The following is a 27,940-nucleotide window of genomic DNA, read 5'->3' as shown; positions in this document are numbered from 1 at the left end:
AGATAAAAGGAATAATTATGACATAAAACCTCTAAATTAGGACATAAGGTCAATATTATTTTACCAAAAAAAATCTAAATTAAATTTGAATAAAAAAAGTAATAATTATGAGATAAAAATCAAAATTATGAATTTGGCAGTAATAATGATGAGGAGAAAATTTATATTTATGAGGTCAAAGTCAATATTACCAGATAAAAAGTCAAAATGATGACACAAAAGTCAATATTGTTATTTAATTTAAAATTAATTATAAGATTAAACTCAACATTATGAGGTTAAAAGTAATAATTGTGAGACAAAAAGTCAATATTAAAAATTAAATTTTAAATCTGACCCCGGCCCCACTAATGGGTTAATCATTTTCCCACCAAAAACCCTCAATACCACAACAACTATTCAAGACAACTTATCACACACCTCAGAGAAAGAAAAAGTACGGAAGCCGAGAATGGCCATGGATTTTACTTTTTTTTATGCACTGTTATCTCGTCGACTTATTATCTTGTTATCTCGATATAACAAAAGGTTGCTTTCTTGTGATAATGAATTCATTTATTTCGTTATCTCGACATAACAAAGGTTGTTTTCTCACGATAACGAATTCATTTATTTCATTATCTCGACATAACAAAGATTGTTTTCTCGTGATAACGAATTCATTTATTTCATTATCTCGACATAACAAAGGTTGTTTTCTCGCGATAACAAATTCATTTATTTCGTTATCTCGACATAACAAAGATTGTTTTCTCGTGATAACAAATTAATTAATAATGTGTTCGTCTTGATTTCAACCTACAAGAGCTGCCATGAACGGCTTCCGTTGCTGGCTGTAGCTGTAGCCTAGTGGTAAGTTACACTTCACGTTAGTTCGTTTACTTGACTAGATTTATTTGTTATCGCGAGAAAGCAATCTTTGTTATGTGGAGATAACGAGATAAATTAATTTGTTATCGCGAGAAAACAACCTTTGTTATTTCGAGATAACGAGATAAGTTGTTATCACGAGATAACAGTGCATAAAAAAACAGAAAAATCCATGGCCATTCTCGGCTTCTGTATAAAAGCACATTATGAACAAAAAACAGTCATATATGACCTCAAAAGCCCTATTTATAGAGTTTTTTAGGTTGAAACAGCACCTTTTATTTGCTTGAATTTGCTAATTTTACACATTTTGGTTTATAGAAAAAGAGATAATCCCATTGACAACTGATGCCGTCTGTGTTCTTGGTCCGTCATCGTCGGCGCCCCCACGTGACACTGACACCTACACATAGCTACTTTAAGGTGCTTTTTAAAATCATCTCATATTATATCACAGCACCTCCAAAATTATGAACCCGTCCTACAGCTCCTGATCACACCAAATTTCCAGTATTGTGGCATTGCTACTGGGAATAACTAAATAAATAATATTTAACTTTTTTTTTTTTTTTTTTTAACATTTTGATTGTCTAATTTAAACAAGGAACCTTCTTCATCATAAGCAGGTGTTGATTATACACTAATCAGTATCTGAGGTCATGATACTGTTGACAGGTTCTTGTCATATTTGGGAATTTAGATCCTTGAAAATCACAATATTGATTGAAAAAATACAGAATCTTTGCTGCTTGAGGTGTCAACATCAAATATATACCATTTGTAACCCAGTGAATGACTTGGAAACATGTTAAACTAAACCTTAAAAACACACAAGATCATGAAACCCACTCAACACACACACCAGGAGCAAGTATAGGAACAAATTTATTTCAATTTAAAACAGATACCTTGTCATTATGTTTCTCTCTTAGAAGGCGGCAATGATCATAAGTCATGTTCATGTTTGAATGAGGATCAGGCAACAGTGGTTGAAACAAATACATGAAACACATAAAAAAATATGGCAAAGAGTTATGTAAATCAATAAATCGATAATAACCAACTGATTGAACCCCCTTCGCCAAGGGCTCTGCTTCAATGAAAACATCAAAGCCCTCACTTCCAACACAAAATAAACAGCACATGCAATTATAATTACAGTTTCTTAAAAAACAGCAGATTATCTTTTAAATTTTTAATCTTAAATACAGAATAAAGTCTTTGTGTGTACTTAATCATCTATCCTTTTAGTCTCCGGTGTGTTTTATTTAAAAAGGGGGACCATCTCAGGTGGTGGTCCATTGATGATGACCACAGCGTTGGCACTTAGAGAGAGCCTGGCTCTAGAGAGAGTGGGGTTGGCACACTCAGTATAATACATAATTTACATTTGGTTTACATACAAAATAAAGAAAAACAAAACAAAAAAAAAAACAAAAAACAGCATTTTATACACCACTACACAATTGACCTTCAGGTTTCATTGGAGTGAGGAAAAAAATAAATCAAGTGGTCCTAAAATAATAGTGTTCTGGTAATGTTTTTGTCTTTTTGTCTTTTTTAAAATCATACTGGAAAATGAAAAACACACACAAAAAAAGGAGGGGGGGAGATGAGATTGTGAATATGCACCGACTCTGCGCTGATCGATAAGTTTGATTCCACTGACCCACAGGAAGGGACGTCGCATGACCGCCTTTAGAAAGGTCCCTTATTTTTATGAGAAACACAAAAATAAGGGGGCTCTGCGACGCCGTCTTTCATTAATCAAGGCAATGAAAGGCAATAAATAAGTGTTGTAGTGACAAACCAATCTCTCCCACTGGTCGTTGCTCAAACAAAACAAAAAAAAACGGGACAAGGATGAAAGAATGAGAAGTTTCATACAAGACTGCCTTCCCTGCTTTCGTATATGTCGAGATTAAAATGTGTCAACAAAAGAAAAACAAACAAAAACACACACACTGTGCAACACCGGGCTGCTAACACACTACCAAACCCACACTAACAACCAGTCAGCCCTTCACCATGTGCCAGAGTTGTAGTGTCAAGTCTAATAATACGACATGGAAGTGAGCTGCACTTGACACACAGTAAATCTTAATACGACTACTGATAAATACTTGGGTATCCATACTGGTATATCGTTCCACTTTAAATACTGGCGTCCCGACCCTCTTTATGACAGCAGTCTCAACGCTTGGCCGTCTGCTTCTTCCGCTCAGAGATTAGTGTCATTTTTCAGCAAACAAAATGGCAGTTAAGGACGACACTGGCTTTTTTCTTCTTCTTTTTTTTTTTTGATTACATATATAATATATTTTAGCCCCAGTAACTCGCTGCTAACCATTTCTGAAAGCTAAAAGGTTTTTAGATCGTTTTCAGCAGCTTTAAGGTTTCCGTTAACAAAAAGCGGAATGGATATCAACATACAGTCAAGTTAAAACTCAAAGCCTGCACTTTACAAACTTCACTGGCAATGAACAGAAACCAATAGCTGCGTTCGGAGTTAAGTACAGACTGGAGAAACGGGCATCGATAAAGTGTGAGATTCGTAGGTAACGGGTTAAAAACATGCAAAGCTAACAGCGTGGTCATCACTTGGCTATCAGCTATGAGTCAAATACTTGGGGGAGACATGCAATACTTGTCCTGGTAGTAGTGTCTGTAGTGATAAGTGTTTTCTATACTGCATGAGGTATGACAGGTAACACTGCGATACCCATCAAAAAAGGTCAGAGAAGTCAGATACTGGGTCCACTTCATTCAGCAAAAGGGCCAGATACATAAAGAAACACATAAAGGAAACTGCTTAGTGTTGGTAAACTCTCTACACACACCTTACATTAACACCCTGCCTATACGTCTTATAGCACATACTGCAAGTAATCTCCATTTATAAACAAGGATTAGTAGTGGATGACTTGGTTCACTGTGGTCCTGTACTCCACTCCCCGCTGTCTGATGCCTGATGCACTGTGATAGCCCTTAATGAGGATGAAGGATAAGTCACCTGTAGAAAAGGTCAAAGACCAAAAAAGTATATCTGCACTTCACTGGCACTATCAAAGCAAGCCTCAAAAAACTGGAAAATTAACAATGCAAAAAACCGACAACAGAATTTTTTTTTGTGTGTTAAATTACAAATAGCAAGCATGGACCGCGTGGGCCGTCAATCACTGATAAAAAAAGTCCACCTACGTTCGTACTGTACATTTTTCTAGGTATGCGTTACAGCGCTGCGTCTATAAACCGAGAGGAAATACAAGTTTCTTTTTCTTTTTAAAAATAAAAAATAAAAAGAAATGAAAACAAAACAAATGTGAGGGCTCCTAAAGAAAACCAAACAGTATTATCATGGATGGAGATGTGATGGCAAGTACAACTGGAAATGTCTCAATAAGAAATAGAAAGCAGAGATAAAGTCCTTACTATACCAGACATTCGTTTTTTTTGTTTTTTTTTTAGGTTTTTTTTTTTAGTCTTTTTTTAAACTTTTTTTTACAGCAGTTCAGACTCAAGTAGGCTCCAGCATGAGAAAAGGAGCACTTCAACATGACAGAATCAAAAGCAGTCAAATTATCAACACCTTCAAACCTGGTCCATAAATTAGATAAATAAAAAAAAAAATCTTTTAATTACTTTAAAATCATCTCATCACCATACTGTGAAGATTTTCAACCAGCCCTAGTTAGTATACTCCGGAGCCAGAGCTGTTGCAGTAGTGTGGAGTCGAGAGGCCGGTATGGAGGAACCTCTTTTCTCTGACTATTGCTCCTTCTGCCGATCGTTTCCTCAACACCGCTCAGCTCTGTGTTGTCCTATTAATCAAGTGAACAAAGTCCATAATCACAGTATCACTACTACCATAAATTCATAGGAAAAAACTGTATGCTAATGAAAGAAGTTGATACTTTTTTTGTTGTTTTTTTTTTCGCTGTTTGTTTTTTGCCAAAGATGGTGTACCACAGAGCGTTTTCTTTTTTTTTGTACAGGAGTGTTTTGTGTATATGTATTTACAAACAGATATACACAAACAACATTTGCAGACTTCAGAGTGCGTTTTCTGTGAAAGGTTTCATAGCCCCCCTCCCCCTCCTCTCACCACTCAACAGCAAGCAATCTTTATATAAACAAAGTGACTATACAGTAAAAAAAAAAAAAAGAAAAGAAAAAGTAAACAGAAGCACTTCCTAATGTGATGTGTCACCGTCAGGAAGTGTGTCTGATTGGACGGCTGAGTGACGCAGGTGTGACGTCATCAGAGATGTTACCGCATGGATTCCACTCACACCCCTGGGGTGGCGGGCGTGTGTTTCATTTACAGCTTTTATTTTGTTGAATAAGCTACTTGCAGCCCAGAGCTGCAGCTGTGCTCTGATAAAAAACGCTGATGACATCACACTCCCCCTCCACATCTGCTTCCACCAATCAGAGCAGAGCCTGTGTCGAAAGCAGGGCCCTCTCACCCGCTGTTAGTGTTTCTGTAATAAGGGTGTTGGGTGGTGTTATCAGTGGAGCCAGATGCTGTGAAGGTCACATGGAAGATTGTCCCTGTGAGTCCAAACAGAAAACATCTGGAGGAGGGAAGCGATGTGATTAACTTAAACATAAAACACAAATCCCACAGAAAATCTTTAAAGGATACTTAAGTCAAGTAAATTTCTGGTTGCTTCTTTTTAGATGTCTTTCAAAATTTTATAGATTTTCTTACCACTTCTTATCACCGTTCCTTTGAGCCGTTATTTGTTAAATAGAAGTAGACGTAGCAACAAATTTCTATCATTAAAAACATTTAAAAAATCTCAGCAATGAACAGATTTCGATTAGCTATGTCTTGCCCTCTCGTGCTTTTTGTCTTAAGTGTGTTTACATATGCATTTACTTCATAATATATATATTTCTATTTTTTTTGTTTTGTTTTTTGTTGTTTTTTTTTGCGATTGCGATGCTCACACCGGTGGGTACATTCATAGATGCGAGGTGGAGACAGAGTCGTCGGCCCTGTCCCCCTTGTGTCCGGGTGTGTGACCTCACTTCCTGTCCTGATCGCTCTGTCCCAAGAGGAGGAAGAAGAAGATGAAGAAGAAGAAGCTTGTCCTCGGTTGGTTTCAGGAGATCCGGTGCTCACTTCTTGAAAACAGTGAAGGAGCTCAGAGAGGACACGACAGAGGCTCTGATCTCACACCGCTGAGGGTCAACTCCAGAGGGTCGAAAAGGGTTTCACCAAAACACAGCTCCTCGCTAGTCAATGCTGCCCCAAATATACACACACACATACACACACACACACATACACACACACACACACACACACACACAAACACCAAAGTCCCCTTCAGTCACTGTACAGCCCGTGTGAAAGGTTTGTGTGCCAGATGAAATGTGCCAGAGCCAGCAGCCAGAGCCAAATCTGACACGTGGAGCAGCTTTGGGAGGAGCAGGGACTCTGACACAACAAGCTGCCGAGCGAAGGAGGAAGAGAGGGCGAGCTTTGGTGAAAAGAGGAGGGACGGCATTTTACAGGTGGGAGGATTTGTGGATGTACTGTACTGGAAAAAAAACAAAACAACAGGAAGGGTTCTGTTGGTGTGTGTGTGTGTGCGTGTGTGTGCGTGTGTGTGTGAGAGAGAGCCAGCAAGGTGTGCTGTGTAATGCATGTGGAGTTGAGCGCACACTCCCAGGGAGGTGTGCATTTGTGCAATGGGGAGGAGGTGTGCGTCGTACGTGAGCCCTCACACCAGATTGTACTCTTTGAGATTGAGCTGTAGGATGGTGTCTTTGACAGCTGCAAACACAAAGCGGATGTTCTCAGTGTCCGTGGCACAAGTGAAGTGAGAGTAGATGATCTTGTCGCTGTCGGGGTTTAAGTCCACAAACATCTTGAGGATGAACTCCCGCGCCGCTTGTGCATCTCTCTGGGGACCTAAGATGTGAAAACACAAGACAAGCACATGCAAACATTGATTTATCTATCAGACTAAAAACAGCCATTTAAAGAATTAGGTCGACCACTTTGGAAAATCCTTTCATTCGTTCTCTTTCTTTCAAGGTTTAGATGAGTGTGCTTGATACAACTGCCATGTCTGTGTGTTCAGTTTCAGCTTTAGAGGACTTGGCTTAGCAAGGGATTGGGACTGGAGGCAGGCGGAAACAGCTTAATTACCACATTGCAATTGTTTGATTCATACATAAACGGTAATTTAACAATACCTGCAGGCTGATGGTTCTAAAGGGAGTTGTGTGCTCTCAGTAGTGGCTTGGTACCATCATGCTTTGCATATGAATCCACTGGTTAAGATGGGAACGCTGGAACTTTTACTCCCAGAACGTATTTCAAAAATCTATGCAGTGATTTTAAAGGGTGCTGCTGTCTGTCCTCTGGACTGAGAAAATACATTAATGTGATCAATACCAAGCTCCCTTTATCATAAGCCTCTCATCTGTGCCATCTGACAATGCACTCAAAAGTCTGGTAAACCTTCAGAGTCGATGTAGACAATTCATGTTGCCACAAGTGCAATGTGTCTTTTGCACCCTCACAACACACACACGCATAGCAACATATAGATGATCTCACCATCGAACTCGGGGAAATAGTCCACCAAGTGAGAGTAGGAGATCTTCTCCTCTAGCAGGTCCTTCTTGTTCAGGAAGAGGATGACGGAGGAGTTTTGAAACCAGGGGTAGGTAATGATAGTCCTGAATAGAGCTTTACTCTCCTCCATACGGTTCTAGAGCAGAAGAGTCATTTTGTTTAGTTTCCATTCAACTCCCACGTTTTGTTGAGATTTCATGACAAATAAAGACGTACATGCAATACTGCTTGTGAGATAATTGTGCTTAATAGATGTTTTTAACGTCCACCTACCTCGTTGTCCGACTCCACCAGGACCTGGTCATACTCGCTCAGCGCCACGAGAAACATGATGGAGGTGACGTTCTCAAAGCAGTGAATCCACTTCCTCCTCTCTGACCTCTGACCCCCTACATCCACCATCCTAAGTGCAGGATGGACGTGAAGAAGGCAAGAAGGGGGAAAAACATTAGTATATAACTCATGGTGGCCTAGTTCATGATCAGTTGCCAAGAGTCATAAAAGGGCAGTACTTTGTTTATTAAAAGAGGTTTTAAATCCATCAAGATATGTTTATAAGTCTTGCTAAATTGCAGTGCTCGTTTATTCTGTTACTTCACATAAACACTGAATTATGACCTGCTTAAAAAAAGAAAAAGGCGTAGAAGGCAGAGGAACTATTCTTTATTATTTCATTCTCCAGTGCATTTCATTCTAAAACATTTTCAGCACATGACCTAAATAAAGATATAGTCTCAACCTGGGACAGTTTATTTTTACTATCACCTGGGTCCCGAACATTTGTTTAAGAAAGGACTATTCTGCAGTCCTATTAACTTCATTATAAGCAAACTTGTTTGGGGAATTAAATAACAACAAAAAACCCTGATGGATTCAACACCTTAAGAAGAGGATTATTAAAAATTCACAACTTCTGAGGCAGAAGTTTTGAAGGTCTGAGAGAAAACGTGCAGATCTCTAGATTTAGCATTAATTAAAGACATAACTAATAAAACAAGAAACAAATGTGCAGTGGGACTATGATGTTGTCCTTCTAAGTATGTGAGTCATGCGTGCCACCACAAAGATGAGAAGTCTGATTTAAGACAGATCAGGGATCACTTTTTAGATGAATGCCACTCAGTTCCAGAAATTCATTAGTTTGTCTAGAATGAATGAAGTCACAGTTTGTTGTCAGTTATTTTGAGCTTCTCCACACATAGTGAGTGAGAATCTGATTTTGTATGCAGGAGTTTCTTTTCACAGCTATTGGGTATTCTCTGAAGGAGTTTGCATGGCACTCTCCTCTCCTCAACTCAGTATACAAAAGAGCTCCATCCGCCAAGATACATCTATTTTAAATTTGCTCCAAATGTAATACTTTTTATTTTACTTGTGCTAATTGGAGTATTACCTTGATTTTGTTTTTTTACAAAGTTGCTTTCCAATCTCTCAGGGAACTAAGATTGATGTACTGATCTTGAGATCATCATGGTCACTTTGGGTCTGCCTGTTTGTGCTCTGGATACAACCGATCCAGTTTTTGTAAAGCATTTTAGAGTTACATGTATTACAAAAAGTCTAGCCATGATTTGACAAAATGTATACACTGATGCATTAGTAACATGTTTTCTTGAAACTGTCATGCCAATAAAGCCTTTGCATAGAAAAATGTAATGAACTGAAAGCCCCTCGCTGCTCATAATAACAATTAGACTTCTGAATCCTCAAACTTTCTGACAATAATAGTGATTTTTAATGTGATGTCGGAATTTTTGGCCCAAATGAATGTGTTAAACAGCTTATTCTCAATTAGAATACAGTAAGTATAACAGGTTTGGCTCAACTTGAACATTTATAGTGAGGATAGAAGCTCTGGTTAAAAAAAAAAAGTAGCACTGGAATAAACAGGTAGCTGGGTAGTAGATTTGGTTTGTGCATGCAAACACTGTCAGAAGGAAAGAAATGCTCTAGAGTTCTCAAATTGAGTGGCATCCATCTGGTCATACAAGGAGTCAACATTACATCTGGTACTAGATCAGCCTGTACTTGTGTTCATGTGATACAGTGAAAGTGGAGGGTCATTCATTTCTCTACATGACAGCTTTCACAGCCTTCTCTGGTGTGTGTGATAAAGCACCACATAAAAAGGACTGTTTGGAATCGCACTTGGAGAAGACAAATGGAGGAAAATGGAGGAACTTAAAACGAAGGACAGGACGGACGGACAGAGGACAGGAGGCAGAGTTGATGAAAAGATACAGTGGGCACCTGTGACAGTGGGATCCTTTTCATGGAAGAAAGACGACCGCTACGTAACCTAATGAGAGGCTACAAGCTGAGAAAATTACATCTCAATAAAATGTGTATGTAGTCCTAATAGCTGGACTAATACAGCGACTCAAAAACTGGCATGAAAACTTTGCCTGGCACTCGTTGAAACCATTCATGAAGAGCAATTGTAGCTAAAATACTGACTGGATTCTCAGAAGGTTTCAGTTTTCCCGAGGGTCTCCCTGACAAGGTCACCCTTCACTCGTCAGGGAGTTAAAGTCCCAGTTTCATTAAGCCTTCATTTATGACAACTGATTCAGTAAAATCTTGTCTGTCAGGAATATCTGATGTCAAACCATTATATAAATGGCATCCACACAATTTAATCTCTGACTTTTTGGCCTTTGTCGCACCTCTGGACCAAAGGAGCAAGCCTCCAGACCAGATTCAACATGGTCTATGAGAAAGCTAGTCAAATTCACAATGCAAGGCTGCCTCCTGGTGGTGGCCCAGTCCACTGTGGTCCACAGAGACCCAGGGCCAATATAGGCCCTGCAGGACCTGCTGCCCAAAATAACATTCCTCCACCGCGGAGAGGACGACCTCGTTTCTTCTGCCAGCCGGAGAGGAAAGGAGGAGAGGAGGAGGAAGAGAGGAGGTGACCCATTTACAGGGACCGGGCACCAGAATGTAGGACTTTGTGTTCATTAGGGGGTTGTGTTATGTGTGGTATGATTGCTGTTGGTGGCAGGAGGTAAAAGAAAGTGTGGGACTATGATGAGACTACGAGGACTTAAATTTCAATGATTGGTTAAGTTCTTTCTATTAGGAGGGAGGACACAAAATGTGGTTAAATGGGGCTCTGGACAGAAACACATCAGATGACATATGAGTTAATGATCTCACAACATAACAAGGAGGGTCTGAGCCCAGACAGGCATCTTTCTACCTGAAAATGATGCTTTGCAAGTCGAATGGGTACTCTATGATTCCTGTAGTTGGGATGCGCACCCTGAGCACATCCTGCTGAGTGGGAAGATAGTTGGAATCTGCAATACGATCCAGATCGGAAAGATAACTACAGGCAGGCCGGTGCGGCGGGGAAAAAGAGAGATAAAGAGAAAAAAAAAAGACAGGAAAACAGTTATATAAAGCGTGACAGGCAATTACCGCAACCCCCCCTGCCATTCCAGGAAGTGTGGATGAGTCCTGTTGAGGAAGCTTCACAGAAAAGGCCACATCTCAGAAAGGAAAGGGTGTTAGTCAGTGTCACTGCTCCACCAACACTCTGCCTGTAAACCATGGAAGATTAGCTTGAAAATGTGGCTTTGTGTTTTACTTGACTCTTTCTTTGTTTTTAATTGCCAAAATTTGCAGTGAGGTCAAGTAAGGTTGTGGTTCATGTCACAGACAGTGAGGTGGCATCAGTGACAGTAGTAGCAGTGACGGCAGCACCTGGATTCGATAAAGAAGGTTTGGACAAGTATGATATCAAGGACAGCAGGAATACTACAAATAAAAAAAACTCCAATTTCATTGCATTTTAAACTGTGCCCAATCATTTCCCTGATTTTTTTTTTTTAACAAGTTCCTGAAGAATCTTTGACATCACCATCTAATCCTTCTTCATCTGGCTGCTCCCCACATGCTTCAGTGCAGCATGTCTGGCCTTCGTTTCAATCCTGGAGCCAGAACCTCAGCACAAATGTGAACACAAACCACTGATATCTAATCAGGTTAACTACTGTGGTCCTCAGGGGCAACATAATCTTTGTTTCTCTCTGTAGGACAACAGGCTCTATTCAAACAAATGGGCTCTTGCTGAGTAACTTTCCCCATAGTGACGTGAGCTTTTCAAGTTTGTAATTGTGTCGTAATTGCACGCTACTGAGATGGCAACACTTCTGCAAATCAGGTAGCAAATTTGTATTTTTTGGTCAATTTATATATAAGCCCTAGCTGGAGTAATGTGTTATAATCCTGGCAGTCATCAGTGGTTTCTGTCCTCTAACTATGGTGATGCTGCAGTCCTGGTGCCACGGGGGTACCTGAAGATGACGTTCTCCAGGTCAAACGGGTACTCTATTATACCCGTGGTGGGAACACGGACCCTCAGCACATCCTGCTGGGTGGGAACGTATCCCTCCGCAGTCACACGGTCTATATCACTAAGGTAACTGGAGATATACATCACAACAATGTGGAATGTACATTTTTAAATGATTTCTCACTCACACGTGTGCAAAAACAGACACAGAACATACATTTTTATCATTCTCACCATAACAAGCACACCTGCATGAATGCTGTCTTTAAGCAACATCAAACTGTAGTACAGCAAGTCCACAACCAGGGGGCCACTAGAAAGTGAGTCAAGAGCTGTTGGCCATTTAGCCCCAGGTCACATTTTGTTACAAAGTCACTATGACAAACACACAACCACAGAACAGGAGGCTGACACATCTGGTTACAACATGGTGCACACACAACAGGTCTACACACCTTTCCAATGTCTTTTCATCTAAGGTTAGGAGTCAGTGAATTTCTTACAACCGACACTCAGACATTAAACACAAAGCTCAACTTAAGTTAAAATAAAATCATTGTTTTTTAACAGTAAAGACATAAAACCTTAGCTAAAACATCAATTGAATGTTAATTATCTGTTTAATACTGTTAACAGATGACAGCGTGTAGTTCAAAGACAGGATTGTGGCTTTTAACCCACTCCTCTGCTCTCTATCAGATGGTTGTGACAGTATCAATTCTGGGCATTCCAGTCCTCTCAGTTGCGAGAAGCCCCAAGAACAAATTGCACTGTACCGACAAATTACATCATCATATATTGCCGATAAACGTAACGATTAGGGGTGGGACAATAAAAGATTTTATTGCGGATTGAAATCATTTGGATTTCGATTGATTTTCATCTTCCAACTCAAAGGAAGTTCTCCTCGCCCCATCTGGCACGCCTCAGAAGACAGCAGCTGCATTTGCTGAAACTTCTACAAACTGACTGGTGTGAAGGTAACTCCAACTGACAGATTTGCAAAACAAACTCTGTTACAAACTGCATGTCTACTTTTCTTGTCATTGTTGAATCCCAAAGGGTATTATCTGAACTTGCCCAACACTGACCTGCAAAAAGCCTTCGGGATAAAGTCAAGCTGTTGTTTGAAAATGGAGTTTAACAATTGCATAGACGTCCGTGCAGAAACAAAAAAATTCTAATTGAAAAAAAAAAAAATCAAGTCATAGTTAATTGTGTATTTGGAGAATACTCTTAAACAATTTCCAACAATTAAAAGCCTAAAAAACAACAGCTCTAATACCTCTGGCTTGAAGAGTTTGCTCAATTGTGAAATAGGCTGGTGAGTTTTGAAATTTGTCATCTAAAATCCCATGTGGACACAAGACTGTTGCCCTGCCCTGCACATACAAAACCCTTGAGGTAATTACACACAGAACATACACATAAAACCTGTCACATACCATACATCCGAACACTCCCTAATTACTCAATCATGCAATCATCACAAATTCTGATTTTATATCAACTTAAAAACAAACCTATAAGAGAACAGCACAGTTGGTTATAATCACAATACTGCATACATTGGTATATTTTCCCAAAACAGGATCACAGACATATCCTCATAATTATTACATAAGCACACTCACACATTGTGTCACACAGTCACACAAATACCATTCTTAAAAACTAGACAGAGATCACACACAGACAGAGACGTACTATTTAGTGGAGTCAGAGAGCTGGTACTCTCTGCGGCGGTCGTAGGCCTCCTGGATCCCTGGGTCGGCCCACAGGCTCTTGATAGCTGCGATGTAGGGGTGGTCGAACCCGTTGATCTTCTCGATATCCACCTCCTTCACGAGCATGGCGTTAGACTGGAAAGACACAGCCAAGGCAGGAAAAAGGTGAGATAAAGAGCAGAAGGAGGATAATGATGAATGGGAGCGAGCACTGAGAGAGATGACAGGGAAAACAGAAACAGACTGAAGTCACTCATTTCTTTACATTTTCAACCAAAGTTACTTCAGATATCTGCAGGTCTGTTTGGACCTGTGGGCTGATCCTAACCACCCACATCTTCTACTTATTCTAAAAATAATGTTTCTGCAAGGCAAACTAAATGCAAGACTTCTGATTCACCTGAAGGAAGAAAGGTTTAAAATAGATACAAATGGCATTAGACAATTCACTTTTTATACCCTGTAACTTACAAGATATGTGGAAATTAATTAAAGTATGCTTCAACTTTGTCTTGGAAAATGTAAAACATGATCAGATGAATCAAGACAACACAGTTTGAAACAGATATTATGAAAAAAAGAAACTAATGAACTCTTTGTATTCAATTAGATTATACTATTTTGCTTTTAAATATCTCCTCGTATTCTTTTATTAAGGAAAAACACATAATGTGTTGCTTTATAAGCTACTAAATCTTGAACTTGAACACAAATGCTCCTTGGGAAAAATGTCAGAGTCAAGCTCTGACATACCACTTACTGCCATGTGTTTTAAAATTCTATACAAAGCCTACATGTTGCATTTCCAAGCATTAAATCAGTGTCAAATGACAGACCTGGAATGTATAACATTACCAGTAAAAATGTTCTTACAAGTGCAGTCAGGACATTTTATTATATTACTGCATTTCATCCCATTTTCTAGTGCTGTTACATTTTCAGGGAATGATTACATTCTTGGGTAGAACATTTCCTAATGAGAACACTGCTATTTTGTGTAGGTTGTGAACAAACAACAATTGAACATATTTCTTCAAAATCACATAAATATGGGTCTCTACATCATCTGTGGCTGCAACAGTAGCAATCATTGTTATTTCTGGAACACGACATCTGTTTGCTCAATATCTAGGTGACGGTGCAGCTCATTCTTAACGTAGACCAGTATTTCTAAACACTGGTCCTTGTGAAGGAGCATACTAGTGGATTTCTGTCCTACATTCACCTTGATCCCAGGTGTAAATCGGTCCTCAATTAGAGGTTCACGATAAAAGACCAGCAGGACTCTGAGGACTGGAATTGAGAGCCAATGTAGCTTACAATAAAAGACTATAATTAAATAGTTGTATTGTGCCCACACCACCACTAACTGGTTCACTTTCAGTCATCTGAATGTATTAAAGGCATGTCTATATACAAATACTAACAAAAAGATTTAAATACAGCTTTAGTAATGAGGCTTGCTTAAAATATAGCTTATTTCTGATTGTGCATGTAGCGTCTGGTGTTTCACAAAGGCATACAATATGAAAGCACAATGCAGTGTGCTGGGATGAACCAGCAGGACTTAAAGAATATTTCCTGCTCTGACGTCTGCGGTCAGCCCTTACCCGATTCTGTTCAAATTTGTAGGGGATCTTGAGGGTCTCCGTGGCACGGATCATGGACTGCATGGAGGTGAAGATGTTTTGGTAGACAAGCCGGATGAAACCTCTCTTATCTTCGTCTGAGTACCCGGCTCCATGGATGATCCTCATCTGCTTGATGAAGGTGCTCTTGCCACTTTCTCCTGTACCTGAAGAGGGAAAAGAGAGAGGTCCAGAGTCAGACACAGAGTGTGACACATCATGGAAAGCAATACTAAGGTGTGGCCTGTTATCATACACAGAAATGAAACAGGAGATAAGGGGTGTACTGTTGCATAAAAGTGTTGCAAACCAATATGGTGAGATGTGTGGACAGAAGTATGTACCAAGTCACACAGTGTCACAGAATAAGTTTAGAGAAAACATTCAAAGAGACATGCCATTCATCACAGAGCTGTGACTGTAATGACCACAATACTGCGGACTTGAGCTCTTTACTGTCATCACCTCATTTTATTGTTTTCATTTGAGATCAGAGCAGTCACACACATATGCCTAGTTAAGACACAGCCACAGATTGGTTGACGGACTCATCAACCCATATATATGATATTAACAACTTTTTGTCAACTCAGAGGACATTTAGTTTTATATTTATCATTTCAGTTTTATTTTAACAAAGTCTACACAAAGACTATGGTTGCCCCCTTAAAGCCCATGATTCCAGGAGGCCCGAGTAGACATTTTGGTAGTCGAATGATCGCATATTTGTCTTTCTTTACTGTACACATTGCAATGCAGAAGCAACAGAAAAAATGTATACCATTACAGCAATAATTCTACATAAACCTACAGTATTAAGTAATGTATCTACACAGTACGAGAGATGAGAGTTCAGCAAGTACAGATCATTTTCTATAGCTCTTTTTGTTTTACTATGGCTACTTTGTGTATATCAAAGTACAAGCTGAATTTTACGCAGCGACGCAGAGACTTCCAAACATCAAAAGTCACAGGAGAAGCAGTATGACAGAGCTTCTGGTGATGAAACTGATCAATTTTCATGGATGAATCTGGCAACAGATTTGTGTGTCAGCAATGCTATTACCATTTTCCAGTTAATTTACTAGAACATTTACTCTACTCCAAATCAGGGATATTATTCATTAATCAAATGATTGCTAGATTAAAAATGCATTGACAATCAGACAAGGGCACTAATAAATCAAGACGTCTCTTGTTACAAATTACAAATACCTGATAGTCAAACATATCCAAATAACATACAAAATGATTGTGTGAGAAAATGCATTTAATTAGAAAATAAAAGTAATTTGAATATTAAAAATAAGGCATTCATTTTGTATAGACATTCTATACAAACTGATTTTATGACATTTTAACCTCTTTAATAGCCTTGACAATCTATGGGTTGGATTCTGTTTGGTCAGTAGATGAATAGGAGCTCCCTAATTCAAATAAAGTCATTATTTAATTTTTTTTAATCATCAAGTAACTTGGTATTTACCTCTTTTATCCCCTAATGTAGCCTACTGTGATTTTTCGTCAAACACAGATCATGTCACTGTTTTCTGATGGAGAAACATCCAACACACATACATGTATATTTTATATATCATTAATGATAAACTGATAATTGATTTTTGTAGCAAACTATCAATTAAGGAAAATGCTTAAAATTTGCATCCCTAACCCAAATGTACATCTGAAATCACAGATACTGTGATCCAGACTATTTGCCTAGTCCTATTAGGGTGCTGGTTGCCGCCCCCTCCAATTAGTGGACAACTCATTTTGAAATCAGGCTCCTCATTTCTGCCAAGATGATTACAACAAGCCAAATCTGTGACCCGAGACAGATGCTCCATGAAAGGCAAAAAAATTGACCAAAAACTTTGGTGCCAGCTGACGATATCCAAGAACATGCTGTAGTCAGTTTGTGTTTTTGATGTTTCAGTCGTATCCATTTATTTCCATTTATCAATAAGCAAGGCAAAAACAGCACAACCTGGTACAAACGAGGCTTAATACTTCCTCACAAACTCGATTAACGTGGGATGCTCTTCTAAGTAAGTTTGACGCATTATGAAATCCCTCCGCTGAAATTCCAAGTTTATTAACTAAACTGGTTACGACGGCCAACATGTCAAAGCTTCTTTGTCCGGCGTCCGGTGGATGATATAACACAGTTTGGAAGGCAAATGAATCAAAATAATGTTTCCAGGGAGAAGAGGAGAGTGGGGTGAAAAGACAAGCTAATTTAATGAAGACGATTAAGACATCTTGTCCTACATTCAGGATCTAACACTAAAGTGCCTCTGCCAAAAGGTGACAGCAGGGGTCGTTGTCAAAAAGGCTGCATTCCTCCAGTGATCCTCCTCTGCCCTCCTGAGTCCATATCTGGCTTTAAGATCATCACAATTTTTCAAGTAGTGTTAGGTTCCCAGATTTTACACATATGGTGAGGAGCTCGAGAGAAGGCTTTGGATTATAGGCGCACATTTGAACACATTCGTTCAGCTTCTAATGACCAAATCCTCCTTAATTTCAGGGAAACATAAATGTCAATCTCTGCATTGAGTTTTTTTAATGCTTTTCTAGACCTGCGGTGATTGCCATTGCTTGGGGCGGGGGGGGGGGTGTCTGTTGGGCCTAACCCACATTTCACACTAGCCTCCTATGTTCTACATGCCCAGAAACACTGCCCTCAGGCCATAAAGAAAAAAAGAAAAAAAAGAGCTGATGGCATTTCAGTCCTCTGTGAAATCAAAAGGGATCCAGCACATCCATAATATCTGCAAAACTGAAAGGGAAAGACGAGGAGGAAAAAAAACACACACACAAACACACACATACACTCATCTCACCACCACCTACATTCAAGGTTTTTGAAGAGCAGCCATATTTCCGTTACCATAGCAACCCCTCCTCTGTCTCCCTCTCTTTTTCGTTCCTGTGTTTTTTTTCCTTTTTTTTTTAAACCCCTCCCATCCGCCCCTTCTCTCTCTCGTAGCAGACAGTAAATATAACTGTGAGCCCCTCAGGCTTGCTCTGTGCTCTTCATCTTTTGGCGTACCACAGAGAAGAGGGGCCTTGGCTCAACAGAGTCTTTTTTTCTTATGGGGAGTGGGGCTGGTCTGAGGTCAGTACCAAGGGGTTCCTAACACCAAGGACTGTAAAAATGTCGGTAGAGATAGCAGCTTCTCCAGTGATGTGGGAAGAAATGCCTTAATCTCAGAGAGAAATTTGGGGATTCAACACTGTGTCCATATGGGGAATATGACCCTCCTCCATCTTCTCTTCTAACAAAAAGTCCAATTTTGGAGAACAGAGACTAGTTAGACTGTAATTCCTTAAAAAAAAAAAAAGGCTTATCTTTACAGCTTCTCCTTGCATTTTCTACTATAAACTGGTGCCTGCAAGGTAGTCGGCCAGATAAAAAACTGCGATTGTCAAGCTAACAAAAGGAGCAAAGTACAGAAAGCATATTCTTTGTATTGGGCTGTGGTGATAATGTCCTACTAGTGACTGCAGTTTGCTTCAGCAAAGGGAGCTGGAGGATCACTCTCCAGCTTGATGTCTGATTTATTTCTCGTGACCCCGTCACAAGATCTCCCTCCGCTGTGTTCTCTTAACTGTCCCTCTTTCACCAGACAACACACTACGAGCCTCTGTCTTCCCCTTTTTTCCTCTCCAGATTGCACCACCACCAGTCACAACCATTTGCATGCCCTCACCAGCTCCCCCCTCCACCCCCCACAAATACACACTCCTCCTCCTCCCCTTCGTCACAACCCCTCCCAAACTCCCTGAGGCTAGAAATATGCCTCTCCATTCTCATCCCTCTCTGTCAAGAATTTTGGATATTCATAACTAGAATCCATCCATTCTTTTTTGGTGATGACCTAGAAAAAGGAGGTCACCTTTTAATAGCTCGCACACGACTTGGGTTTGATAACACTTTCTGTTCCAGGTAGCTATGAGTGTGAGAGAGGAATAAAGACACAAGTGCTCAGATTGTGCCCCAGTGCAATGGAGCAAAGGCACACTACACACCCCACACACCAACGCCGGTCCATTGTGGAGCCGGAATTAAGAACAACGTGTGAACTGAAAACAGCATGTAAATAGTAGCAGCTGTCCATCATGTAAAGACGCTTCACCTGTATCCTCCGCTGCCAGACTAGCTTTCATAAGCCTTTACATAACGGATCAGCTCATGACACAACACCTGATGGACTTGACACACTACTGTCTTGATGCAAGCAGTTTCGGTTGAGTCCTGGTAGTTGCACTGTCAGTCGATCTGGTTTTGTCTGTGTGTACAGGGTCTGCCTTCTTCACACTGCCTGCTCATTTCACCAACTGGCCGCTGAAGGCCTCATGCACAAGCATCCCTGCCAAACCCCGGTTTCCCTCTGCAATGCCTCTCGCAGCTTTCCATGAACAAGAGACGGGGATTATCAGCATCATGGCTACCGTGCATGCAAATACACTCAAATATAACGGTGCACTGGTATGAAAAGTGTTGGCTTATCTCGGTTTATGAACTGTCCTTTCAGGCAGTGCGGTGCAATCCAATCTCAGCAGAGAGAAGAAATTTGCATAGACACAGCAGAGGTTCAAATATTATCAAAAAGCTCAGAACTGGCACGGGCCAGGCGTTAGCCGTTTTATCTGCGCCCTGGAAAGATACTGTGTGAATCAGGCAGTCACAAGGCTAACCAAAATGTAGCGTGGGTCTCCATCCTTCACTAAATTCATCTTGGAAACTGGCCTCTTTCAGGCGTACAAAGGAAAGGGATTGAGCCAAGGCAGCCTGGAGCTACGCAACACACACACCAGCTGCCTAACCAACTGTGGACACACACGGATCCTGTGGTCAACCTCAAGGCATGGATGTTACCTTCGCTGTGATGGCCCATTTTCTTTCCTCTTTCCTGGACAATGCAGACAGCACAGGAATGGAGTGAAACACACACACACACACACACACACACACACACACACACACACACACACACACACACACACACACACACACACACACACACACACACACAAGTATAAAGACAAAGGGAAAGAGGACCGTGTCGGTTTCGGCTCTATCGCAGCCTTCTAACATGTGCTGCTTGCTGTCAGGTACGACGCACAACACTATACTGCTTTGTGCTGATGTCTCTGCATCTGCTGAGTGCTCCATGTGCGTGGGTGTCGGAGCTGTAAATCGAATATACATGCTATTGCGTGCACTGCACGATATACACACACACACCTTCATTTAACCACCTTAGGACGGCTTTGTCTGTTCACCAGTGAGTATGCATCGAGTGCTGTTCTGGTCGAGTGGGTGTGGGTGAGCGAAAAAGAAAAATCCAATACAGGCTTTACAAAAGATTTGGAGCAAGCAGCAGTATTTTAGTCTGCAATACACACACTGCTTGGCCGCTACAAACTAAAAACAGCCAAATCCTGGATGTTGACATTATTTCTTAAGCCGCTGCACTTATTTTAGGAAATCTCATCATGGAGATTCTATGAGATAACATCGCTCCATGTCCACACATGGACAGAACACATTTATTATACATCCCTGCTGCACTGATTTTCACACCAGCACTCACAAGTCGAAACATCCTCCCAAAAAAATGGCAAGTGTGAGCGTCGTCTATCATTAAAAATCCAACTTGAAAGATGCAGTGACAGAAGTTGAAAATCACAGAGATGTGTGGGCTTTACTGTACACAGCAGCTGGTGGGAGTAAACAGGAATGAACATGCCACCCTGTCAGCACAGAGAGGGCTGAAGACACTGGCAGCGAACAGAGAGGCAGGCCATGTCCCCGTCCTGTCTGGGGACTGGGGTAGCAGCGGTATGTGGGACAGTCACCATCTAGCCTCATTCACCCCCATATCTCCAGAGAACCAGCCATGACCCCATTTAAAAAGGAGTGTGTGCGCGTGTGTGTTCATCTGTGCACTGGTGAGCAGCATGAGCGGCTGTGTAAAAGACACCATGTTGTGGAGAGAGACAAAGAGTGTGTGCGAGGCTGGCTGAGGTGAGGAAAACGAGCAGAGAGGAGGAGTCTGGACGGAGGCGCTGGCTATGTTCTGTGATGGAGAACATCCTGTGTGTTCTTCACTTTGTACATGTCATATTCTGCTCTTCAATTTTATAAATAAATCGAAATGGACAACGGTTACTGTACTGGGTAAGATAGATACTGCATTAAACACCCTCTGCAATCGGGCTTTATGAAATGATCCAATATGTGGTCCTACATGCATCACATACATCACACTGTAATGTATCCATAGCTAAACATTTCTACAATTGTTGCAGTAATTCCAAGGCCTCTTACATAATGTATGATACTGTCGTTTTACCAGAAACAAATCTCAAACCTTCTCATCAACCCAAAACAAGTCTGACTCACCGGATGTAGACTGTGGGTATAAGCTTGCCATTGACCATATACACATTGAGGCCATTTTCCTCTGATACCACGCTCAGGGTGGGAAGCTCAAATGTTGTACTGTTGTGTTCCGGCTTGCAGGTCATATAAACATATGAATGGGTCAAACTGTTATCATTTTACTGCTTCCTGATTTCTCAGCAACAGAAAAAAAAACAATGGATAATGGTAATCAGAAGGGAAATCGGGACATTTCAAGGTATTGGTAACCTTTTAACTTCCGCTGGCGTTCAACCACTTTCAGGCTAACTAAACTGTTTGATGATGTTATACAATGTGATAGGAAAACCCTAAATCAATACAGAAATATTAACACACACCTTAGACACGCACTGGATGTAAAAAAAAAAAACAGGATATGTTAGCTATGAGGTGGTGGATTGATAACGGTAGATAACGGGTTACCAAATAGGTAGCTTTACCTTGAAATATGGCCCTCCAGATCTGTAATATTATCAGTTGCTGGTCAAATGTGAAGTGGTGAAATGATTTGTCAGCTTACCGAAGTTTATACAACTTGCAACCTAGAACACAACAGTATAACATTATCCCAGCGCTGAAGCTTCCAAACCTGAGCGTGATGTCAGGGGACAATAGCCTACAGGTGAATAAGGTTGGTCAATTTTCTAAATCCTTACCTCTACGGGACACAACAAATCCAACAACCCCAGAGCTTACATGCTGAAAGCAGCAAGTTAACCCAACAACCTTGCCGCTAACTGTGCGAACCTGAGCAAGTTAGCAGCTGTTTCCTCTTCTCTTGCAAGGATTTACAAACAAGCCACAAGCTCTTTTCCCTGTAGCAGAATAATAATGGGTGCAGCCACCATAACAGGTCTGGCCAAGGAGAGACTACCACAAAACCAAAAACTAACAGCACAAGTTTATTTTCCAATAAGTTCACTTTTGAAGTGCAACAGAACATTAGATCAATAAATTTAATATCAAGGTGTTGTCCATGAACTGTATGCCATTCACCATCTGCCACTACCCTAACAAAGGCTCAATGACTCCATTACACACACACACAAAAAAGAGATGACAATTTGGCCTCTACCAGTGTAGCTGCTGGTTTTAATATGTTTTTGCAGTCGTAGATTTATTAGTTCCTTCATTGTGACTACACTCCTGCCAGTAACAAGACCAAGTCTATACCTTTTACCGGGGGGACTTTATCAATGTTCATATAATATCTCCATTCATAGACGTTTGGTGAATGATGACAGTTAGCAACAAATATTTATTCACAGGAATGATGCGACTGCATTTACATCCACATGTGCTCAGAATGACAATATGGCTATCCAAGCACGTCTTTGGAGCGAAGTTAACAATATCGGTCTGTTATTCAACAACGTTCTGGTCTTTTTTGCAGCTACACTGAGAACAGGCAACGGCAAAGTGAACTAGACAGTGGACAGACACATGCATGTCTGTCATCAAGACACGCCAAGGACATTCGTGCGAAAAAGTGGAAACATTACAGAGGTTTATTGTTCAAGTGTGAAAATCAGCCAGTGCATGCCTTAGTCACAACTCCTTAATAGCCTTATTCAACAAATCTTTATCAAAAATGCTAATTTCACATGCAGCTCTTTATCAGCCGAGATGTCCTTATCTGATTTTCTGAACTCTCACACATTACAGCAGCCTGTCTCATAACGATTTCCATATTAAAAAAGCATTAGATCCAACCATGATAAAGAGGATTTAAGTAATAACTGACCATCCGCATAGCTTCACATTCACTAGCATTAAAAGTACTGCACACACACACACACACACACACACACACACACACACACACACACACACACACACACACACACACACACACACACACACACACACACACACACACACACACACACACACACACACACAGCTGAGGAGTAGAGCTAGAAGATCCCTATTGCCATATATGATCAAAATAAGACGGCTTGGCAAGAGAAGGAAGGTCAGCAATAAACATCTGAGCCTAACCCCTGATCCTCTTCCTGGTTCAATCAAACTACTCTAAAGAATGTCTTAACCTGGTAACAAGATGTACTGCTGAGACGGGGAGGATCAGCAAGAACAATTCAATCAATGAGAACTTGGCACATAACCATACATTAGACCTCTGTCTGGGACAGTGTACAACCGAGCCATCCAAAACACTTTGGGCTTTTGAGCCAAGTTTTGCACCTTCTTAAAGCCCTTCTTCAACACCAATGACCAAAAATGCCTTCCAGGCACCATCGAGGGTCTTTTTTAACTGATCATCAGACATTATGTCCCTTGTATTTCACGTCAAATACACTTTTTTTTTTTTTTTTAAATAAAACAAGACAATACAAACTTGTACACTGACACTTTGACCTGGAGCTCACAGTTCACCTCGGTCAGCACTTTCAGAAAACCCTAAAGGCGTTTGCCCTTCCCTCTCACTTTTACTGACCGTTCGCTCGCTCCAGCAGTTCATTTACCCAATGCAGCAGGGGCCACAGCTCCTGGCCCACTGTGTTTTGACCAAGTAGAGGCAAACCACTGGTCTGTGGAGCAGGAAGCTGGCGGTATGGCCTGATATGGCCCTCAGTGACAGGCAGCCAGACTGTGGGCATCGCTGCAGCCCTGGCAGAGTTGTTATTTTCTGACCATGTGGCTAAAGCTTGAAGATTGTTTTAGCTTCCTACCTACAAAACTAACCATAACATTCTACTTCATCATACTCTTAAGATTGATGCCTGCGTCTGGCATAAAATGTGACCAAACCTCATAGCTGTTGTCGAGACATAGCTGTTTTGGCAACGCACCCTGGCTATATTGTAAACTCTGCCAGGAAGAGAGAGAGAGAAAGAGACGGAGTGAGGGTGGACCTGAACTAGTGTGAGAAAAACACTTTGTTTCATGAAATGCTACATGGCAGTAGCATCAATATCAATCTAGAGATCAAACTTTTAACAGATGAATCAATTAGTCAAGCAATCTGCAGTTATTCTGATGTCTCATTTAAGTGATTTTACAAGCAAAAATGCCAAACGCATTCTGGTTCCAGCTTCCTAAATGTGAGAATTGGCTCCTTTCTCTGTTTAATAACACTATAAACAGACTACTTCTGCATGTTGGCCTCCTGAATGGGCATTAGAACCAATTTTAAGATGTCATGTTAGGCTCTAGGAAAGTAATTTTTCAAGTACTTTCTGTTCATAACATAATGCAAGCTAAATCAATTAAAATTTGTACAAAACTAGCAGAACTTGGGACTAGGAGCCAATAGCATTTTGCTTGGTACGTGACTTGCACTGCAACTTTGCCAATTTTCTGCCAGCTTTGTATAAGTACAGTGTTTGCAGTATATATACACACACACACACACAACTGAACATCGTTAAACTTCTCTCAATTTTGCCTGCGCCCAGAGCCTCCTACTCAATTTTCTGGGAAAAAAAAGATCCCCTAAATTATGTAAAATGCATCATCTGGAGGATTTTAGGGACTGCTTGATCAACTACAGATCGTACTCTGGATTGGATCGAGGGAGCAAGTCCTCCCTCACTCTCCTTCTTGGATCAAATGAGGGGCATCTCACCGAACTCCAGATCAAACTGTCAGAACTTGTTAGTGCTGATCAAATGTGAACCACAATCCTGTCCACTGTCCATTGTTGCCTAAGATGTTTTCAAAAACATATTTTAGAGAACTGTTTATCTGGAATATATTATTGTGTGTTACCAGCTGGCCGCCTGACTGTTTCCTGTTTCAAAAAAAAAAAAAAAAAAGGATAACAAGCCAAAACCAAGGACTGCCCAACTCGGCAGTACTTGGTTTGTGGTGCAGTGCATTCTGGTTGCTGCAGGTTTTCTACCTATTCAGCAGAAAGGAGTACCACAGCCCTTTTTTTCTATGTTTTCTTTGGGCATGTAATTCAACATTTTTTTTGTGTCTTTCTACTACATGGACAGCCCATGCGAGGGCCATTTTTCAAGTGATTAAAGTGTTCTTTAGTTCTTGCTTAATCATTTTGATCAACTGATTGGTTAATCAGCCAGCTCTTCCCTACATCACTTGCTGCACAAGAAATACAGACACAAGGCATCAGATGTGATCTGAATTGTCATACATGCCATCATGGTAAAATACTCCAGCACTAAAGCTGCAGCAGTCTGCAGTAAGAGATACTGTGCAACAAAAACTGAGGATATTTGTTAGAAGGAGCTGTTGTATCTCCTATACAGGCACTGAACTGCAGGGTTGCTAGTGACAGAACAACTCCCACAACATTCAACTGAGATGGATAAACATCCAGTACTCAAAATGCAGCTCAGTGTCACTTCCCCTCTCCTTTAAAATGTACACTTGATGTAAGGTGGTGGTCAAATGTTCATAGACAGAGGTTGTCTTCCTCCTCCAGTGAGGTATGGAGAGGCAGGCAGCTCACAGAGGGCCGTGGGTCTGAGAATAATGCCAGGGGATAATAGGAGTCAGTGACATCTCAAAGTCTGAGCAGCGGATGTGTTTAACCAAGCCTATTAAGACCTGCACTAATCCTGCCTTACACGTCCTTATCCGGGCGTCCACTGACAGCCTTAACTCAGACAGGATGGGCCACTTACACCACAACTGATTGCAGTTCTTGCTTGCTGTCGGCCATTCACACACTGTCATTTCTGATAGGTGTTTCCCCCCACCCCCATGTCTGCTGTCAAAATTAGGGATGTGATGGAAATATCAAAAAACAAAACAAAACACCAGAATCCTGAAATCAACCCACCTCTTCATTGATCAATCTGGCAAGAGAAATCACAGCACAGGAGCAAACTGTTTGAAAACTGCGACACAAAAAACAAACACCCCATTTAACCCGCTCACCTTGGCCACCAGGTACAATAGAGTGCACCGGGGATTTAAAAACGTATGACACGGAATAGAAAATGTCCCATCAACGGTATGGCTCTGGTGTGGCCTACTTCTCCGAGCTGAGGTATTCAGCGGGGAAATGAAAGGAGACACACATGTCAAATAACCAGGGCTGCTTTAGGTTGGGGAGAAATGAGAGCAAACGTTTTTTAAACTAAGCATGCAACCTAGATAATTCTAATTGTCCTAAAAATGGACACCTGCTGAGGGCCTTTTTTTCCTCTTTCCAAGGAGTTGTGGTGTTGTTTTAAAAGGCTGGCTCGTCACATCATGCACACACAAGATACATGTTGTACATTTGCAATAAAAGCAGAGCCTATTGTTCCTTTTGGTGTCCACAGAACTATGAATCAATGCAGCACAGAGCAACTTATTCAACAGCAGCTCCCACCTGCCCACACACCAGCTATAAAAATAGCTAACCTACTCAGCTAGACTACAGGATGAGGGGGCAAATCCCTCAGTATCCTTGCCCTCTGGAAGGGTAGATGTGTGACACCATGTGCACACTAATAAATCACAGGGATTGATAATTTAATGAATGGACAAGCAAGCAAAGGTTTTAAGATGAGGCACCTGAAGCCTCATCCAGTTGTACAAGTGTTATGCAACCTGGTGAAAGCAACAGTGGAGAGCAGCACAAAGCTGCTGCTGCTGCTTCTTCTATTATCAACTGACCATCTTCACCTTCTAACCAAAAAAAACCACAGTGGCTGCTTTTGAAGCTGACCAATTGATTAGCTTGAGGGGCTAGTCAATAATGTCAAACTGGCCCACTGACAAGCATGTGGTAAGCCTACAAACGGTGACATCTTTAGTGACTCCCGATGCCCAAATGGGCTGTAGGTCTGCACACCCCCAGTGCAAATATCGAATAAAGACACATATCCTCGCTGGTTCCTGCAGATGTGCACCTGGACGTGCCGGCTAACCCATTTTAACCTAGCAGGCTCAAAGACGAGCCACGCATTTCGGATTTCACGCCATAACGTTACTCATACTGCAACCAGGCGTCCAAGCTAGCAACCCTTAACTAGTAGCATATTTGCTAGCCCTGCCAAGAAGGCCCAAGGAGGTTAGTTTTCTACATATAACGACGCAAGACATGACAACAGCAATATACGTGAGAATAAGCATGCCACATACCGAGGAGAAGTAATTTCAGCTCTCTCCTGGAGTCTCGCTTGTCTCGGCGGAGTTGTTTGTCAATTTCTGCATTGATTCGTTTCGACTCCTTCGCCTCTTCGCTCAGGCAGCAAGCCATCATGGACTCCAGAGTCATCCCCTCTGGTTTTGGCAGCCCAGCTTAGACGGGACCCTGCAACACTTTAGCCCACCGATTCAGCTTATCCCGAATCCCCGGCGCTCGCCTTCCCTCGGTCTCGGGCGAGGAGGTGGGTCTGTTGGGCTCGGACGGATGGGGATGGACGGGACTGGGGGAGGGGAGACTAGCTAGGGGCCTCG

General features: G+C 41.2%; 1 protein-coding gene across 2 annotated transcripts; it reads right to left on the bottom strand.

Moving 5' to 3' along the window:
- Positions 1–1,737: 1,737 nt before the first annotated feature.
- Positions 1,738–27,758, bottom strand: gna11b (guanine nucleotide binding protein (G protein), alpha 11b (Gq class)). Of its 2 annotated transcripts, none has more exons than XM_037125250.1 (7): positions 27,623–27,758; positions 15,106–15,290; positions 13,476–13,630; positions 10,671–10,799; positions 7,742–7,871; positions 7,451–7,604; positions 1,738–6,796 (listed from the first exon to the last, which is right to left on the bottom strand). In XM_037125250.1, exons 1-7 carry the CDS (start codon positions 27,756–27,758, stop codon positions 6,606–6,608), a joined length of 1,080 nt encoding a protein of 359 aa, XP_036981145.1. In that variant the 3' UTR covers positions 1,738–6,605. The 2 variants fall into 2 exon arrangements, with proteins under 2 accessions (XP_036981145.1, XP_036981146.1); XM_037125251.1 differs by lacking the exon at positions 10,671–10,799 and adding an exon at positions 11,770–11,898 and having other exon boundaries at positions 6,606–6,796.
- Between the last annotated feature and the right edge of the window lie 182 nt (positions 27,759–27,940).

This window comes from Acanthopagrus latus, chromosome 16 (assembly GCF_904848185.1).
Source record: "Acanthopagrus latus isolate v.2019 chromosome 16, fAcaLat1.1, whole genome shotgun sequence".
NCBI lineage: Eukaryota > Metazoa > Chordata > Actinopteri > Spariformes > Sparidae > Acanthopagrus > Acanthopagrus latus.
Note: the sequence above shows the minus strand (reverse complement) of the source record. Positions and strands in the feature narration are given on the sequence as shown.

Coding starts and splice junctions, on each gene's coding strand:
- gna11b (XM_037125250.1), bottom strand. CDS start 27,758: ATGACTCTGGAGTCCATGATGGCTTGCTGCCTGAGCGAAGAGGCGAAG. Junction 15,291..27,622: donor GCTGAAATTACTTCTCCTCG/GTATGTGGCATG, acceptor TTCCCTCTTCAG/GTACAGGAGAAAGTGGCAAG. Junction 7,605..7,741: donor TGGTGGAGTCGGACAACGAG/GTAGGTGGACGT, acceptor CTTCTGCTCTAG/AACCGTATGGAGGAGAGTAA.